Source organism: Falco biarmicus, chromosome 6, assembly GCF_023638135.1.
Source record: "Falco biarmicus isolate bFalBia1 chromosome 6, bFalBia1.pri, whole genome shotgun sequence".
NCBI classification, from domain to species: domain Eukaryota; kingdom Metazoa; phylum Chordata; class Aves; order Falconiformes; family Falconidae; genus Falco; species Falco biarmicus.
This window is the reverse complement of record NC_079293.1, coordinates 34,008,869-34,028,710: the sequence shown is the minus strand read 5'-3', so window position 1 is coordinate 34,028,710 and position 19,842 is coordinate 34,008,869. Positions and strand designations below refer to the sequence as shown.

Here is a 19,842-nt window from a genome sequence, read left to right as displayed (position 1 = left end):
ACATGACTGTTGCTTCTCTGAAAGATAATAAATAAGAGTAAATGAGTGAGGTACAACTTCCAGAGCTAAAAACATGACTGTCTAATGTCAATGTCATTCTAATTCTATTATTTATTACTTCTTTTTTTTTTACATCTCTACCTTGTGTGAAAGCTAGATTTACTGATTTGTGATTCCCAGAACCATAATGCTTTTTACATCTCCCCACTCTTGTTCCTCTGGCTATATTCCACAGCATTGTGTTTGAATTCCCATAGAACTGTACTTGAGTGAAAACCTTTGGGTTCTGCCAATTTATTACCATTCAGTTTGTAGATCTATTCTAAAAGTTCTCTTGCTGATGCTTGATCATCTTGGTTTCATTCCCTGTGGAGTGTGGGAACCCTTCTGGCCAGCTCTCTCACAAGCTCTCTCTTCTCCTTCTACTAAATGCTGATGCAGAGAATTCTGTTATTTTTTTCTACAGTTGCATCACCATCTTTAAGTGGTTTGCTTTATATCTTGTTTATTTGTCAGCTTCACCTCCTTTCTGAGATATTTTTGGATTCTGCTGTGTTAGAGAGGGTTTTCATTGTTAATTTCTATAATTAAAATCAGTGGACTGCAATAAAATACATCATGATTTTTGCAGTGTTTGGATATCCCATTTCTTCTTTTGCCTTTTTGCCTTTTCTCCCACCCGTTAATGAATAATTATATTGTTCTGGCAGGGAAGGGAGGGTTTTTCTCATGTTACTAATATGGAAAAGGTGATGTGAGTTGATATAGTGCTCTAATATAATTGCTTATTTTTTGTCTGCTTCAGCAGTTGCACTGTTTGAGGTGTTTATTCTTGGAAACAAACTTCGAGTTTCCAAATCAGTAGTCATAGAGCAAGAATTTTCATGGCAAACCCCATCATCACAGTGGGTTTTCCTGTGTACCTGCCGAACAAGGAAGAAATAAGGAGAAGTGAGATCTTGTCACATTTTGAGGTTGATCCTCCAGGTCTGATTGTGACATGTTATTCTGTGTGATGGGAAGGCTTCTTTTGCCAGTTTAATAGTATGAAACTAATTTATTACCAGAGCTGTGTTCACATACTTTCAATGTATCAGTTCATCACTTGACAGGTAAAGTATATTGAATACTGATTGTGTATATGAAATAAACACTTTCTTTTGTAGCTGTGAAAAATGTATTATCAAATTTTTATAATTTCTGATAGGTTTTATCAAAATTGTCTCTCTTGGCAGTGGGGTTACTGCTCCAATACGGTTGTTTACGCGTATACCCGACCTGATCGTCCAGAATACTGTGTAGTCTTTTGGGACACAAAAAACAATGAGAAGTATGTGAAATATGTCAAGAGCTTGATTTCCATAACGACTTATGGAGACTTCTGTGTTCTAGCCACTAAAGCAGATGAAAATCAACCTCAGGTAAAGTCTTTTTCTTAAATTTTCATTTGAAACGCTCTGTTCCACATGCCAGTGCTTTATAGCTGGAACAAGATGAAATGTAAAATTCTGAGTGTGTCATTCAGTTGTCATTTGACAGAATGGCACTTGAATGGGCTTGGTGCTTAAAAACAAAGAGCCTCAACAAACATAATAATGAAAATGTGCAGACTGATTAACTGCCTGTGTGCTTTTAACTCCTTGTAGCCATTAGTCACTTAATGAAACCGCAGCCTTCCAGACTAATGTTTCTAGAGACTTGTTCTAAGTATTTCTAAAGACAAGTTAAAAGCAGGAGAGCATCAGAATGGTAACAAATATTTAATTAGTCAGAAGTGGGGGAAAAAAGGGAGGGGGGAATTTTTTAGGTGGTATAAATTACGTTACCACAAACTGCTCCATTTGTTTGTTTATTTTAAAGGTAGTGACAAATGATATGATAAATATATTCTTTGGTTAATGTACTTTCTGTTAGTGTGATGTTAACTGTTACACACGGTTTTTCTTACTGAGTTCACTGTGAATTATTTCTTATATTGCTTGTATATTGCTTACAAAGGAAGAGCATGAGATGGAGTCAAATGGTGCAACGGTAAAGAAAAAAATTCTTTAGTGCTGCTTTGCTTGATTGTGCAATAAATGGTGTACTGTTATATAGATGGCAAATATGGTATACATGATCAAAATGATTTGGTGAAATTGAGTGCAATAAAATGAGATTTTTCTGTGCTGTATTTTTAAAGCAGGAAACAAACAGTGGAGGGACTTGGTGTAACTTTCTTGAGCATAAATGAAATTTTATTTTAAATTTAATTTTAAATTTTAAATCTGAAAATTACAGATAATAAGCATCTTTCAATTCTTTTGAAATGACTCCAGCGTAATTATTAACACTGTGGGGGGTCAGCTTTTAGGAAATGAACAAACTTATCCTTTGGGTAGCAGTTCATTACAGTTGCTTTCTGAAAAACAGGTTTGTTTTGCAATACTTTTGTTCATTAGAATTGTGATTTCAAGATGGCAAAATGTACAGCAATAGCTGATGGGGCAAAAAAGACTAATTTCAGCAGGAACTATTTAAAGGTATTGCAAGTGGATGTGAATGTCAGGAAGTTATGAAAAATACTTTTGAGAGGTGTTTATCGGTGGCAGAACCAGAAAAATAAATAAATTAATTAAAATAAATCCTTGTTCAGATCTTTTTCTTTGAAAGAATGAAGTTCATACAAAAAACTAAATTATACCATTCCCACATGATTAATAAGTTATCAGTCTGTCAGTTTAAAGGGGTAATCTGTACACTTGCTGTAGTCTACTACCACAATTACATGAGTTGTTCTGGAGATAAAAGAGGTATGAAGAACTAATTATATTCCATTTCCTGGAGAGTCAGGATAACCAGTTTTGAGTTTTGGCAGCCCTGGCTTTTTTTTTTTAGCCTAAATACTTTTACTGTAAAGTTCCTACTTGATTTCCACACTTCTCATTCAAGACATTCTTATTTCCCTGTGCAATCATCATAAAGCTATGTAATTCTTGATTTGGGTCTGGAAAAAAGCATACATCAGCAACAAGAATGAAGCATTGATGTCTAGGTCGATTTTTATTTTTTTGCATCTTCCTGAATTTAGCAGACCAATCCGAGGTATCTATGCTATCAAAGCCTTCCTGAGCAGGATCACAAGAAGGGCAAAACTAACAAAACTCATTTTGTAGTGTCTGTCGTACTGCAGGGCGGAGGGATAGCCTTTATTCACAGTCCTCCCCGCATTGTACCCCTCTTGGAGGTTCAAGGAAATTGACGTCTGCAAAGGTCCTAGGGTACACAAGGGCCCTAACTTCTGGGAGCTAGCCAGGGGGTCTGATGCAGTTTATTAGATTATCTTTTGCACGAACAGCTAGGTGAGAGTTGAGTCACTGAGAAATTGCTGGTGTATCACACTAGTAAATAATCGCAGAACAGTGTGTGCCTTAACGTAGCAGGGGTGAGACACAGTCTGTCTTGCCCACGTTACCTGCAGACCCTGTGGCAGTACATCCTACGTATTGTAATTTTGCCTGGTAGATTTGCTCCTTCGCTTAAAACAGCTGATCGTTTTCCTGTTTCATGCTTGGCTTTGGTTATAGTGCTAATTGGCAAACATCTCATTACTCTCATGTTTATGGTGCTTTATATTTACTGCAGTCACGGTCCCTCTGTTTTCTGTTGGTGATCAGCATGGGATTGTGTGAAACGTGGGTTATGAGATATACCTTCACAGAAAACCTTGTACTGTTTACTAATTTACAGAAAACGTGATAATAACGACACTTGTTTTTATTTCCGTACAGTATGTGCTGGTTCTCTGCAATTCTATTGGCACTCCCTTGGACCCAAAATATATTGATATTGGTAAGCAATTTGCAATAGTCTTATTCTGTTGGGTTTTTTTCTCGTCTTTATAATGAATTTCTTATGCAAGTCTGTCGTTCAATGAGCAATCACTGGTAACAGCCCTTGCATCTAAATGTTGTGATCTTGTATTGTATGTGTGGTTGTAACTATGATTTTATCTTGGCTTCTCACTTCTACTTGGACTCTCCCCGAATGTAATAAACATTTAGGGATTCCGTAGTCAGGGATTCCGATGTTGTGAACTGTAATTTGTGTTGGAAATGACTCATTAATTACTCTGTTAATAAAAATAGTGGCTTATAAAACCAGTCCTATTCCTTATTAGAAATGGCTAAATTTAAACTGATTCTTGTAGTTCATGCAAACTATTTACAATAGAATTCTTAAAAATCATTACTTTTCCTTTTTTTTTTTTTTTAATGGATGTTCTTGGTGATTCAGATTTTCATTCACAACAGTCATAATCTCCTTTTTAAGAAAATATACTTTCTGGAAGGGGGTCTAGTTGCTCAGAGCAACTGAAATAGTTTAATTTAGACTTTCATTTGAAAATAATGTGTTGCTGCTTCCCAAATATCTTAAAGATCAACTTATCATATTTGTGTTGATAATATATTTTCCTTCCTCATGATTGCTTTATCTAAATAGTTTCAGATTATAAATGAAAAATAAAAAAATTATAAAAATCGGTGGATTATCATAGAAGTACAAAAATGCCCTCAAATCCTAAATAGATCTGAGTTCCAGGCTTTCCCTACTGCTTGTTTGGTGCAAGTGTGGAACAGGACATTGACAAGTAATTGCAAACCACTGTTTTCTGGGAGTTTTGCTGGAGAATAAAGGTCATTGATTCCACACACACACCCACACACAGATGAAAGAAGTGCAGGCAAACTGACGAATGAATCAGCATTTTGATTAATTAATCCACTTTTGTTTGTTCTGGTTTTTGCTTTATTTTTGGTTTGTTATCCAAATGAATCTGGATTTGGATTCAAAGTAGATACTGTGAACCCCATTTACATTTTCTTTTTGAAGCTCGATTCTTTGATTAACTTTTCTGTTTTGTTGAAAGGCTAAGTCATTTGTAATGAAGTTTTAACAAAAATAATTACTTGCTTTTGAATGAGAGAGTATCGTTACTTAAATGAAAAGTATGTACTTATTTTTAGAATTTCTTTAGTTTAGTTACCTGTTAGAAGGTATATTTGGCAGTAGACATCTAATGTGATTTGGCTACATTAGAAAGGTGGGATACACTATAGCACTGCTGTGCTCAGTGGTATAACACTCTGTGACCATACTAAAATACTTCTGAAAAGAGATAATTCTGTGCATGGTTGATACAGCAGAGGAGCGTAGCCATATTGGAACAAGTTATGGATAAAACCAGATTGCTTACTGTAAACCTGGAAAAATTCCTCTCCTCTTATTTTATTAATGTACAGGTGTCTATTTAATATGTAGTATGTAGCTTTGGATGGGTTTAATTTTTAAATAAACCAAACCAAAATCTTTTCCCTGTCCTTGCCAAAAAGAGATGTAGCTATCCTGACAAGAAACCTCATGAACTTGTTTCAATGTAAATTGCTTCCTAGAGCCATTGTTTCATCCTCTCTGCAAAAAGCAGTTGTTCTGTCTAAATTAATCTTACTAGAGAAGTTAGTTCCAAGCTGTAGTACTAATACTTGGTGTTAGAATTGAACAATAAACAAACAGCCATTCTATCTGATAAAATAGATGGGGAAAGTGACTAGCAAAGTTTTGGTAAGACAGAAATGATGAGGAAAGTAATGTGAAGAACTATAAACCAAGGAAGTAACAACAATTCACAGCAGAATATAGGCAGGATTCCCTCACCCCCCACCCCAGAACAGATTAGTTGAGATCATAAATATTATTATTTTCCTCAACCAATACTACTAAACAGTTTTTTTTATATATTAACTGAGTTTGTAACTGTCATAACACTGTTCATTTTTTCAGTGATAGCAGGAGAAAATCAGCTGTAAGTCAAATATATATTATGAAATTCGTGCCCTATATTGTAGATCATAATTAAAATGAAGGGTATCCTGCTCTGATGAATCAGTTTGACTTTTGTTGTATGGAATGTGTATGAAATATTGTGGTACATTTTTAGTCCCATAATTTCTGTCTATGTCAATTTGATACCCTCTTGCCACCTTTTACAATAGGGATGGCACATCAGAATCTTAAGGAATAAAGTGCCCAGGAAATTCAATACCAAGAATTTTACAATGGGTGGAGAAAAAAACAAACAAAAACAACCCAAAACTGAGCACTGAAGTAAGATGTGGTGGGTGGTTGTGGTGTGGGTGGGGTGTCTGTTGTGTCCCCCTGTCCTGTCCCCACATCTGATCAGATGTCTGTACTATGTGTGCCTACTGGTCTCCTGGATTTACTTGACAGGTGGGTTTGGGGCAGTGGGAGGAGGATTCAGGGATTTACAGGGAGTAGTTCATCTATTTCTACAGTTGACATCTAAAACAAGTTCAATGAATCATTCCTGAAAGAGATCTTTTTGCTCTCCATTGGGTAGAAAGAAGCCCAGGGCAACCAGCTTGTCTTTGTCAGAGATGCCTAAAAATAGGGTACACATCTAACTCCACATTTAAACTCTTCCCTTTGCATTTTTCTAGTGCTCTGTACGTGTGAGCTTTCTAAATCTATTTGTGAATTTTTATTTATTTACATTATAAGCAAATTTATCAGTATCTTTACAATTCCCCCATTACGACCCATCTCCCTACAGCTGTCTACACAAAAAAAGGATCTTCTTCAGTGACTGAAAACAGTTAAAGAGAAATGCTATTTAACTGAAAATGCTGCTATTGTTCCAAATGCATTTGAATTGTGTTGAAGAGATTAAACAATCTGGAAGAAGCTTCTCTTCCTTTAGCTTAACTAAGCTTTCTGAATTCTGCTGCGGTTCCCTCCAGTGTCAGAGGTTCAGTTTAGTGCATAGATTTACCATGCTTTTTCCTAGTGTGAGTTAATTTGTGAAAATGCTAGGCAACCTTCAGCCTCATAGACAGGCAAATACTTGAGGCTAGGAATATTTGCATTTTTTAGTCCTGAAAAATTTCTGTAGTCTCAGTAGTTCAAACATAACAAGCAAGTCTTTCATTGCTGCTGTGTAGTAAAGACAGCCAAAGAGTCAACCCTTTTTTAATATATGCGTCCTATAAGACTAAAGTTAGCCCACCAAACTTACGGATGAGATTGAGGGTGAAAGTGAAAAGCAAACGCCTATAAATGAAATGCTTTTGGAACGTACTGGGCTGGTTTTATCATAGCTGCTTTCCTCTTTTGTAACTTTTGAAGATACAGATTTATAGAACAACTTGAAATGTTTCTAATGTGAGGTCAGTTTGTGCGAGGTGTAGACAGCTGTACACATTCAAGGTCTTAATATACAGTATATCATGCTTATTATCACAGTTGGAGCTTCTTGGCAGTAGAAAATATAATTGTTCCAGTTTGACAGGGTGCTGAGCTTAAGCAGCTGGCTGGCCTTGCTGAGGTCAATAGAGAGAGAAGACCTTGTAAAACCTTAAAGGCAGAAGACCTTTCTGTAAGTTGTTTAAAAATTCCAGTTGGTGCACCATTTCTAACAAAATCATGATCCCTTTGTCCTGTTTATAATTGATTTTTCATTTATCTGCTGAGAGTAATCATTAATAGTTTAAGATAGCACCAATATAAAAGTAAAATCAACATATCTCTTAGAATAATTGGAGGAGTGCTACTGATTTATGAAAAACATAGTCATATATGTGGAATTCTTTTTCTTCTTTCTACTGAAACAGTTTTTCAGGCTATTCTTTTAGTAAAGTGATAAATTGTTGCATTGAGTTCTCTCCAGAAATAATTTACTTAGGTAATTTTTGTTTTGAGCTCTTGTTTTTGTTTCAGACTTCCAAGTACCATCTTTCAGAATGGTTTAAAAACACTTAGGTGGTTAGTTTATTTGATTTTCATAAGTGCTTATGAAAAATGCCTCCTTGTATAGTAGGATGTTCCTCAACAGACCGCTTGGTATCTGTGTACTTCTGTCTATTCTTAAGTGGGTGTTCATGACTGCCATGAATTTAAACTAAATTTTTTTTTGACTGGCTGTAATTACTGCAAATTGAACACACATCATCTTTTTTTTTTTTTTTACCAGACTGCCCCTTGTTGGAATTGTAATCACCTGGTGCTCTACTTAACATAAAGATTTTACTCCTCCTTGAGACTCTGGTGCCCTGCAGGTCTCTTGGGCTCTGACCTGGTAGAAAATTGATAGTGGGGGGAAAAAAAAAGACTGCTAATCTAGGGATGCAAAGTAGCTGGTGGAGCCTTTGAATAATGCATCTGAGAATGTGTGTTAGGGCACAATTTGTACAAATTGTCAGTTTATATAATTTTATAAAAATGTTTCAGCAAAGTGCTATTAATGCTCTAACAACAAAGTAATTGGGATGGTGCACAATGTTTGATTTGCCCCCAGAAGATGCAAATCTCATGTTGTTGGGCTCTAAGCCAATAGTTCAAGGTCTCTCTCAAAAAAAAAGTGATTATTACCTTTATTCTGTTGAATTTTTAATTATGTCATTAGCTTTCTAATACTTGCCTCTGCTATGATGGCAAAGAGGATTAATCAGTCATTATGTGGTGAAGGGCCATCACTTCAACTTTCTTTAGACATTGATGGATGGTAACATCTTAAAGCTCTTCCTCATGTTGCTTTTTTTGTCCAAGGGCATTTTTCTTCCTGTGCCTTGTTTTTAGGGTCCTTTACAATAGCTAGTGTTTGCTAGTGCATAAATTAGTCTTTTCTCCATTGTCTAGCATTATTATGTTCCATCCTACTAAGGTACAAAAATGAAGCAACACAGTTTCTTCTGTGCTTGTTTCACAGGCTTTTTGTCAAAAGTTCTTTCATGAATAACTAAACATAAATTACAGAAGGTTAAATATCTTGTTATATAATATCTTTTTAATGGAAACACAACAGATGGTATCTGCTAAGAAAATGTCACTTAGGCTGGATTATATCATCTTCTTACATGTGCTTAGGAGCGCTGACATAATGAAGTGTTGAGTTATCTTTCACATGTGTGTTCGTGCCCAGTGAAAGGAATACAACAGCCTGATCAGCGTGCATGTGGGTTAAAGGCAGAGTGCTGGAGTCATGCCTAGGTGTCTTGCCTCCCTCCTGGATGCCAACAAGAATGACTGACCTACCTGTGAAACAGCACTTAAAGTTGTTCCTGTTACTTAAAGTTGATAATTTTTTAGTATTTGTTCTTCTGTAAACTGTGGTCATTCCCGAGTTGTCCCATGTGCAGTTCAGTTGTCCCTGCTGCTGTCTGATGTTCTCCTCTATTTATAAGCTAACAATTCTAAAGCCATTTGAATCAAGCCCTAAAATGAGGTAGATGTTATTGATCAGACAAAGTTTGTCCCAGTTTCTCAGGAACAGCCTGTAACAGACTGTTAGTAACAGTTTAGTCTTGTGTCTGTCAGATTGCTTTCTCTCCATCAGATTTAGGTGGGATTACTTTTCTCTCTTGTGTTTGTATATCCTGTTTCATATACTAGAAAGTGTCTCAGCTTTTTCATGCAGCTAAGTAAAATAGTCATGGATTTTGTTTTCCATCTGCTATTTTGTAAAGATTAGACATGAAAGCAGGTGTGTTCTGTCTGTTTTGGAGTGAGATGGAGTGAGTGTGGATGAAATGCAGACACTGCAGAAAGCTATTAGAGATTCCTGGATATTTAAGAAATTAAGTTTCTCTCCTTAAGGGAGGAGGTTTTATGAAGCAGCAGTGAAGAGAAATGAGGTGAGAAGAGAAAAAAAAGGCCAGGGAAAACTTAGAAGGCGCAGTTGTTTCACATGTTGTTGGTATTTTGATGGGATGGTATGTTTAATCTTTTTCAGTATGTAATTGCTAAAAGGTCACCTGTTTAACATATTTTCAAGGTCTGAAAACTGAGTATTAAGACATTAATACTGAAGGTAGCTAGCTGCAAAATAAGTGGGAAGAGCTAGGCAATCTAAGAAGTCAGTATTTAGCATAGAAAGCTGCTGTGCAGTAGAAATGCTGAGCAGAGGAGTGTCCAAATCTCTTGCCTCCTTCTCACTTAAGGTGCTTTTTTTTCTGCTTGCTTAATAGTCAGAACATGAATTCTTGGAAAAGCACAGATGCCCGAGCGAGTTGCACTTGCTGCTACAATCAAGGCCACTGTATAAGATGATAGTACCTCCCTTTACTGAAGGAAACTAAGTAGCTAAACCAGCTGCCTAGAAAGGTATTCTAGATCTTAGCTTGAAGGTATTGAAAGGAGCCTTTCCTTTCCCAAGAAAGGACAAATCCTGTTCCTTCCTTCTCTGCCTCAGTAACAGCCCAGACTTGGAGTGGCTGGGGCATCCTGTCCTCATGTTGAATCTATGCTGTTACACAGTCAAAAAGGAAAGCATTTTAGGAGCAGAGTGTAGCCCAGTGAATAAGGCTCTGAGATGAAAGGGGAATAGAACAGAATACTTTGTTGGAAGGGAGCTAACAATGATCATCTAGTTCAACTGCCTGACCACGCCAGGGCTGACCAATAGTTAAGCGTATTTTTCAAATGCTTCTTAAACACTGACAGGCTTGGGGCATCCACCACCTCTCTGTTCCAGTGTCTGACCACCCTCTCGGTAAAGAAATGCTTCCTAATTTCCAGTCTAGACTTGGATTTTAGTTTATTTTTCCACAGATTTTTTTTGTTTGTATTTTTTGTTTGCTTGTTTAATAACTGTCCAGTATAAAATGCTAAAGCAATTCTAGAAAAAATCCTGTATGTCCTACTTTCATGCAACTGTTTAAGCTATATAGGCAATTTTGTAAAAGCATCAGTTCCCACATATACTTGCTGCTCTTCCAGATGTGTTTTTGAATGGATCTGATCCTGGTGACTGTGTCTGCATGCTCTGTGTCCCCTTCCATGCGATTTCACATTTGGCTTAAATCCAATCATCATTTAGCCCTGCCCTCCATGCTGGCTGCTCATTCCTGCCCTCTCCAGCATTTGTGATTTTTCTCTTTAATCCAACTAAAACTAATCTTTTATTTATTTAATTTTGAGGCCAGTTAAATGAATGACCTGATCCAACTTACTCTGTGGTCAAGCTACTGCTAGAGCTGGTATAGAAGAAGTGCCAAGGAAATGTATCAGGGGTTGGTGTGTGGGATTTTTTTGACAGCAACAATCAGTTTAAGTCTTAGGCATGTTCATAAAATGCCTAATTGATTGTATTCCTCTGGATAAAGCATAGATGTGTTGCCATCTTGTTTCTGGATCACAACAGAAGTTATATGAACATCCTTTTTTTCCCAGATTGGGGTACTTCAGTGTGTGCACAAATGACTAAGTTTAGGCTTCATGGAAGCTGTAGGTCAAAAAGGAAGTCACCTAATGAGTCTGAGGAATGCCCATGGCTTTCAGATATGGCCTTGCTTTAGCATTGTCTTGGACTAAAGGGTTTAAACGCTGACTAAGCTGAGTCCAAATGTGAGGCTTAGTACTAAAATCTAGTGATTTGAGCAAGAGGAAATCTTATTCCCTCACAGGTCAGGAGATTCTCATGTTTCATTTTTAAAGGATAAAAGGGTGGATTATTATGGCATGTACAGCTGCAAGGTAATAAAAGAAACAGGAAATACATAGATTTGTTTAATGCTGTTAATGAAATGGGAGACTGTATCCTTCAGTTCTATGTGACTAATTATTGAAATGAATGTGATAATATAAAATATACTGAGTTGTATATAATGTGAGCAATACAGTTGTTTACATGTTAAGCATCATCACTAAGCCTTCTTACAGGGTATTTACATTTATACTAAAAATTATAATACAGCCATTGGGTAGCTTATGTAATCCTCTTGGTTTCAAAGAAATGAAATCTGTTCAACCAATCTTCCCGTCTGTCTCTCGTAGCCCTGCTCTTCTTTATGGCAGGCTTATAGCTCCCTCCAGAGTTCTGTTCTGTGTTAAAATACAGAAAAAATTGAGATTCACTGTAAAATAATTAGATTTTGTGCGCACAGCATGTTATATGTATGACTCAATGTTTCACTAACAGGCTGAGATACACAATTCTTTTGAATTTCCCTGTTTTGTCTGGTAGTGTACTGGTTTACTTGTAGAATTTGAAGATATTGAGGGATTTAATTGATAGGTTTCTACATTTTTCTATGCCTTTTTATGTGTTCACTGGTTTTCAGAAAGTTGAAACAAAGAATTGTCAAAAGGCCATAATACATTCAAGAGAGTGTATCACAAAGAATAATGTAATGGTTTGAGTGCATATATATATATATATACACACTTTTTTTCCTTTGTTCACCGAACATTGACAGCTGGAACAAGATACCCAATTTACCTGCGTATTCTAAATTGACTTAGGGCTAAAGTAAAGACAATTTCCTGCCTTCCTACACTGATCTTTGGATGCAAAGAAGTAAGACTAAGTGCATGCTTTGCTATGTATTTAATTTGCTGCCATGCAGATAATAGCTGGGCCAAATAACAATTCCTTAAGATACCAACAGCATGTCTAGGTCTTCTCTAACTCAAAATTTCTTAACTGTTCCTAAGTGGCACCAATCAGAGAAACTCTTCTAGACCGTCAACTTTTGAGTAGTCTTCCTTGTATTTGAATAATTACAAATATGTCAGATATGGGGGTACTTTATAGACCATCTTGAGATTTGAGATATCCCTGAATTGGTCATTAACTTGAAAATTTTTCTATATGTATTTGATGTCTTCTGCATTAGCACACGGAAATTTGCTGAAATAATAGGAACAAAAGTGTTAATTTTAAAATCAGGACTCTTTACAGGATTTCTCTGTTCTTCTGAACAAGGCCCCAGTGAAATTTCTTAGCAATTAATGAAAACTGCTGCTAGGTTGTGTGGTGTGTTTTTTGTTTTCGTTTGATTTTTGCTTTTAACCTATAGAGGTGTGGTTTCATGCACCTGGGAAAAAGTTTATAAATCAGCATCCAGTCCAATACTTGCTGCTCTAATTTTACAACCATTTGGGTTTCATAACAGGGCCGTTGTTTGTCACAATGACCAAAACACATGTGATAGCAGCTTCAAAAGAAGCGTTTTACATCTGGCAGTACCGTGTGGCCAAGAAGCTCACAGCCATGGAAATTAATCAGGTAGCACGGACCAGAAAAGAAGGCAGGGAAAGGTTTGTCTTCAGGCTTTGTCATTTTTCTTCCTTTGCATTGGTGTCATTGATAATGATGGATTCTCCTATGCTTAAAATGTGAACTCTGTCTTTTCATTTTTTTATTTAGATTTGTTGACTTTTAGGCCTGTAAGATTAAATACTAAAGAATAGTTTTTCCATAACAAATGTGTGTGTGATCCAAATCTTGTAGACTTTTTTTGATTAGTTCCTGTTAAGTGTCTGCATTTACTCGCTGCCTGCTTCCCTTAGAGCTGTATGTCTTGAAGCTTCCCCCGCCCCCTCCTTTTTTTCCTCTGTACTTTTAATTTCTAGGCAGCTATATTCCCTCTGATAACTTTAACTGCTTCTTGTGTGTCAATGGCTATAAGGATATAGTCAATCCTAGCTAGTTTGCTACGTACACTTGTGTCTGATTGTATCTTTGACATCTAATCCTGTGTGGTGTTTTATCCTCTCAAACTAAACAGGCCAAAGTCAACATCATCTTGCCTCCAAAATACTTCCTTCCCAGGCACTCATTAGTGGCATTAATTTTCCTGTCACCTCCACAAGCTTGCAACTTTGTTATAATTTTCTTTTGTTTATTTTGTTTTCTTTTATAGAAAGATGCTATAGCTTCTCTATGAATCTACCATCTTCTGCCACCATATATCCGTAATAATGAGTAAATATATGTACGTGGTGTAATAACTTACAATGTCCCAGCCTTTGCCAAGATTGTAAATTAGACAGAAATACTGAAAAAGTAAATACTTGTAATTCAACATAAACTAGGGGGTTTTAGTATTCTAAAATCTTTCCTAATGCTGCTTTTTAAGGCAAAAGAGAAGGTATGATGAAGTATTGAATACAGTGATATGTAAGTTTTGTGGATGTCAAGATGAAGCTCTCCATAAGTATGGAGAAGGGCCTGAGGAATTATGGAGGTGCATGTTTGAAAAGAGACAGTTGGGGCAGCTGATGGTTTGCAGGAACTTTTTGTTGCAGAATAAAATTTTATAGGTTATGTCGTAGGGCAGTTTGCAGGAAGGGTGCTATCCCTCTAACTGCTCAAAAAGGTGAGCTTCAGAAGTGGTCATCACCCCTGCAGAAGAAACCCAGCCATGGTTTCCACTCGGCCAAAAGCCAGTGCCAGAAGGCATGTGATGACCCAGACGGGAGCTCCCATGTAACCATGCAGCAGCCCAGGTCATGGGCTGCAGGGGGGCCTCAGGCTGTCACTGCTACCAGAGGGCAGCAGAGATAACACCTGTGTGAGGTGCAACCAGGGGGGACGAAGGTCTGCTCAGCCTGGTGGCAGAGCTGAAAGGGGAAATAGAAAGGTTAAGGAGTATCAGGGAGTGTGAGAGGGAGAGACTAGTGGAGCCACTCTCTGCTGTCACTGAGCCAAATGCACCATATGGACACATCACAAGAAGGGGAGGCTTCCTTACCTGCTCACCACCAGGCAGATGGGAGGGGTCTAAAGTGATGGGGAGAATGGAAACAGGCCCCTGCTTGGGGCAGCAGGTGGATCACCCCCCCTGGCCTGATTCACCTTCCCATACCAGTGGCTCTGGAAGCTGAAGGCCAGGAAAATGATAATGTGGATGAAAGCCTGTCCACGTAGGAGGAATTACCTAGGGACAGTCAACCCCACACACCATGACCAGCTCTGCTAGAAAGAAGAGAGTGGTGGTTGTCATTGGCAACTGCTCTGAGAGGAAGGGGAGCCCAATATGCCAACCAGATCCAACCCATAGGGAAGCCTGCTGCCTCCTCGGGGCGGGTAAGGACTGTCACTAGAAAACTCCCTTGTCTGGTGTGGCCCTCTGATTACTACCCATCATGGGTCTTTCAAGTTGGCAGTGAAGTCCAAACAACAAGTCTGAGGGCAATCAAGATAGATGTCAGGGTTTTGGGATGACTGGTTGAGAGATCAGGAGCACAAGCAGTGTTTTCCTCTATCCTGGCAGTTGCAGGGAACAATGGGGTGTGTAATCAGAAGATCACACAGATCAATACCTGGCTCCAGGCTTGTTGTCAATGGCTAAATTTAGTCTTTTTGATCGTGGGTCAATTTACATGGCAACAAGTGGGGTTTACATGTCTTAAAGTGGGAAAACATTCTAGGTCAGGAGTTAGCAGGGCTCACAGAGAGCTTTACACTAAATTTGAGGGGGAAGGGAATAAAACCAAGCTTGTTAGAGATGAGCCTGGGGGCAGCATGCCAGGGTTGGAGGTGAGATCAATAGCACAGCTGAAGTGCATCTATGCTAATGCCTGAAGCATGGACAACAAACAGGAGGAGCTGGAAGCCATAATACAGCAGGAAGGCTGTGACATGATTGCCATCACGGAAACATGGTGGGATAACTCGCATGACTGGAGTAATGCAATGGATGGCTACAAACTCTTTGGAAGGGATAGGCAAGGAGGGAGAGGCGGTGGAGTATCTCTGTATGTCAGGGAGTGTTTCAACTGCCCAGAGCTCAATGATGGTGACAGTAGGGTTGAGTGTTTAAGGGTAAGAACCGGGGGGAGGGCCCACAAGGTGGGTATCCTGGTGGAAGTCAGTTATAGACCACCCAGCCAGGACAACAAGGCAGATGAAACATTCTACAAGCAGCTGGGAGAAGTCTCAAGATCACTAACCCTTGTTCTCCTGGGGGACTTCAGCCTACCAGATGTCTACTGGAAATATAACACAGCAGAGAGGAAACGGTCTAGGAAGTTGCTGGAGCATAAGATAGCAGCCTGACACAGCTGGTCAGTGAGCCAACCTGGGGAGATGCCCCGCTGGACCTGCTGTTTGCAAACAGGGAAGGACTGGTGGGTGATGTGGTGGCTGGAGGACATCTTGGGCATGGCAATCATGAGATAACAGATTTTTCAGCTCTCGGAAGGAAGGACGGGGGTCTGCAGAACCACTGCGTTGGAATTGTGGAGGGCTGACTTTGGCCTGTTTGAGAGCCTGGTTGACAGTGCCTTGGGAGACAATTCTGAAGGGCCAAGAGGACCAGGAAGGCTGGACCTTCTTCAAGAAGGAAGTCTTAAAGGTACAGGAGCAGGCTGTCCCCATGTGCTGGAAAATGAGCCAGTGGGGGAGAAGGCTGGCCTGGCCGAACAGAGAGATTTGGCTGGAACTTGGGGTAAAAAAGGAGAGTTTACCACCTTTGGAAGAAGGGGCAGCCAACTCTGGAGGACTATAAAGATGTCACAAGGTTATGCAGGGTGAAAATTAGAGAGGTGAAAGCCCAGCTAGGACTCAGGCTGGCCACTGCCATGAAAGATAACAAAAAATGTTTTTACAAATGCATTAGAAACAAAAGGAGGGCCAAGGATAATCCACATCCTTTATTGGATGTGATGGGGAACATTGCCACAAAGGATGAGGAAAAGGCTGAGGTACTCAATGCTTCCTTTGCCTCGGTCTTTGATAGCAAGACCAGCTTCCCTCTGGGTGCTCAGCCCCCTGAGCTGGAAGACAGGGATGAGGAGGAGCAGAATAAAGTCCCCACAGCCCAGGAGGAAACGGTCAGTGACCTGCTGCTCCACTTAGACATGCACAAGTCTATGAGGCTGGATGGCATCCACCCAAGGGTGCTGAGGGAGCTGGTAGAGGAGCTCGCCGAGCTGCTGCCCATCATTTATCAACAGTTCTGGCTAACAGAGGAGGGCCTGGAAGACAGGAGGTCAGACAATGTGATGCCCATCTACATGAAGGGCAGGAAGGAGGATCCAGGGAACTACAGGCCTGTCAGCCTGACCTCAGTGCCAGGGAAGGTTATGGAGCAGCTCATCCCGAGCACCATCAATGCAGCTTGTGTGGGATAACTGGGTGATCCTCATGGGTTACAAGCTTTTGATTTTAAGCCCTTGGAAGGACTGCAGTTGCTATGGGTGTCAGTTCCCCATATCTGGATGTGGAAGAGTAGAGCAAACAGCTTTGAAACTTTCCCCATATTTGCAAACTGCCTGAGAGACAGCTTAGTCCTTGCTCTAGGTAAATCTAGCCTCAGTCAAAGCCAGTATTGCTGTGCTCTAAGGAGGACTGTTCTGCAAGGACTTGGGCTCAGTACATCATTTCATGTTTCAAAACACTAAAAATGCTATATGTCCTGGGAGTGTATCTCCTATTTCCACTGAGAAACTCTCCATCTAGGGCTGGTTATAAAACTCAGACTCTATCATTGCTGCCAGAAAAACTTCTGAAATGCCACTGACAGCCTCTTTACCTCATCCAAACTGTGAAAAGAAGCTGAGATGTGATGTTGAGGGCCTGGAAACCGTATCTTCCAGAGATTTTACATCACGGCTATATTGTAGACATACTGGGAAAAAAAAAAAGAAGGAAGACTTGATAGTTAAGTGACAGAAAACCTAGTAAGCAGTGCATTGAGTTAAATATTAATGCAGATTTCCTATGAGTAGTTTAAATGCCTTTACACATGTACACAGACTATATAGCTGAAGAAAAGTGCAGAACTTCAGTACTAACCTTTGTAAAATGAAAGTTTGAACTGGACAAGGGAATCAGGGATATTTCCAGGGTCTGCTGAAAACAATGATGATGACACTGGTCAAATTATTGTTGGCAGGGTACTTCAAACTAAACACTGCTCCTGAAGAGAATCAAGAAAAATACTAATTCCAAACCCTTCAGTAGCACTTTTTGTCAGTATTGCTCAGACACCTACGTATCTTGTACATAAGAAAACTGAGGCATTCTGAGAAAAATAGTTTTTCCAAAGTCTTACAACTGATGACAGAAGCAGGAGTAGAGAATTTACCTGAGTCTGACTCTGGTGCTCTAATCATTAACTTTATCTTATTTATGACTTAAGCATACAAAATACTTATACTGTTAAAACTCAGTTATTTTTTCAGGATAAACTCCTCATGAGATCAGAATATGTGCACTTCATGCACTGGTACCTGTCTGTAAAATGGAGGTTAAGATGGTAAAAGGCCTGTAAAATGGGAATTATTCAATTGCTTCAACAGCTGGAGAACAAAACCTATCAGCAATGCTCCACCTCACTGATCACTCTGCATACATGTACATTTTGTGGTGTTCAAGGGTGAAGAAAAAGATGTGAGAACAATGTGTGTTAATATCTGATTATACTGGATCTCAATCTGAGGGAGAAAACTTTCAGAGCATAGAATGGGTCAGTAAAGTTAAGGTCAGCCCTGGAAGGAAAAATGAAGGTGTCAGTCTAAGGGAGAGGGATTCTAGATAGCGAATGTCTTTCTGTCTGATACATCTTACCTGTGATGTATCAGTTTGCTTCAGTCTTCAATCGCAAGACCAGCTTCCCTCTGGGTGCTCAGCCCCCTGAGCTGGAAGACAGGGATGAGGAGGAGCAGAATAAAGTCCCCACAGCCCAGGAGGAAACGGTCAGTGACCTGCTGCTCCACTTAGACATGCACAAGTCTATGAGGCTGGATGGCATCCACCCAAGGGTGCTGAGGGAGCTGGTAGAGGAGCTCGCCGAGCTGCTGCCCATCATTTATCAACAGTTCTGGCTAACAGAGGAGGGCCTGGAAGACAGGAGGTCAGACAATGTGATGCCCATCTACAAGAAGGGCAGGAAGGAGGATCCAGGGAACTACAGGCCTGTCAGCCTGACTTCAGTGTTGAGGAAGGTTATGGAGCAGCTCATCCTGAGCACCATCAATTCAGCATGTGCAGGACAGCTAGGTGATCAGGCCCAGCCAGCCTGGGTTTGTGAGAGGCAGGTCCTGCTTGATGAACCTGATCTCCTTCTACAACAAGGTGACCCACTTAGTGGATGAGGGAAAGGTTGTGGATGTTGTCTCCTTGGACCTTAGTAAAGCCTTTGACACCATCTCCCACAGCATTCTCCTGGAGACTCTGGCTGATCATGGCATAGATTGGATAGTAGGAAAAATGTCTTCACCAAAAGGGTTGTCAAACATTGGAACAGGCTGCCCACAGGCTGCCCAGGGAGGTGGTGGAATCGCCATCCCTGGAGGTGTTTTAAAAAAAATGCAGTGGTTAGGGACATGGTTTAGTGGTGGACTTGGCATACGGGCTGTAACAGTAAAAGAAGGTACTATATATCAGTATAAACCAGGGTTGTCAAAGGGGATACTACTGGAACATAAGAACAGACATAGCTTTTATTCTCTTTTCCAATTGCAATGTTTTCTTCTCCAAGGATTGAAAATACCTATATTCTATCAAAAATGATCCTTTCTTTGGACTCGCTTTTCATTCTAACTTTCCTTTTCTACAGGATTTATCATATTGATGATGCCTCTTCAGGATCCGCAGATGGACGCCTTGATTACAGCAGAGCTATTGAAGTGAGTGATGTTTTGAACTAGTTTATTGTGGCATCCCTAGTAGCTTGAAAGAAAAGTAGTTAGCATTGGTTTATTTATGTTCATAGATTTTCATTAGTAGAAGTGGTCATAGTTAAACTTTCCTTTAGTTCTACCTTTTGGACATAAGTGTTATTTTTCTTCCCTTTTGTTAGTGCGTTGTTACTGTGTCATTATGTATTACTGGAAGTACACACCAAACCGCAGGGAACATAGAAAAAGTATATGCTGGGGTCCAGTATGTAGATACCTGCTATCTTGGTGAGAAGCAGCTCCCATTACTTCAACAAAGTATAAGCCTGTTGAAACTCAGTAACCCTTATAATCTTTTCTAGTATTATCAGCCTTTTTCACTTTTGAGTGTGTGTGTGCTTGCTTTTGTGCTTACCACTGTACCTGAAATCAATTGCAAGC

At 39.4% G+C, this 19,842-nt stretch overlaps 1 protein-coding gene across 6 annotated transcripts in view; it reads left to right on the top strand.

Annotated features, from left to right (window-relative positions):
- The window catches only part of WDR35 (WD repeat domain 35), a 51,053-nt gene that overhangs the window by 11,710 nt on the left and 19,501 nt on the right, over positions 1 to 19,842 (top strand). For 4 of the 6 annotated variants that reach the window (XM_056343911.1, XM_056343909.1, XM_056343905.1 and 1 more), the window contains exons 10-14: positions 1,236 to 1,421; positions 1,999 to 2,031; positions 3,771 to 3,831; positions 12,948 to 13,092; positions 19,341 to 19,410. In XM_056343911.1, the coding sequence (XP_056199886.1) occupies positions 1,236 to 1,421; positions 1,999 to 2,031; positions 3,771 to 3,831; positions 12,948 to 13,092; positions 19,341 to 19,410 (495 nt within the window). The remainder of the gene's footprint in view (positions 1 to 1,235; positions 1,422 to 1,998; positions 2,032 to 3,770; positions 3,832 to 12,947; positions 13,093 to 19,340; positions 19,411 to 19,842) is intronic. The other 2 variants (XM_056343907.1, XM_056343908.1) reach the window with 1 other exon arrangement.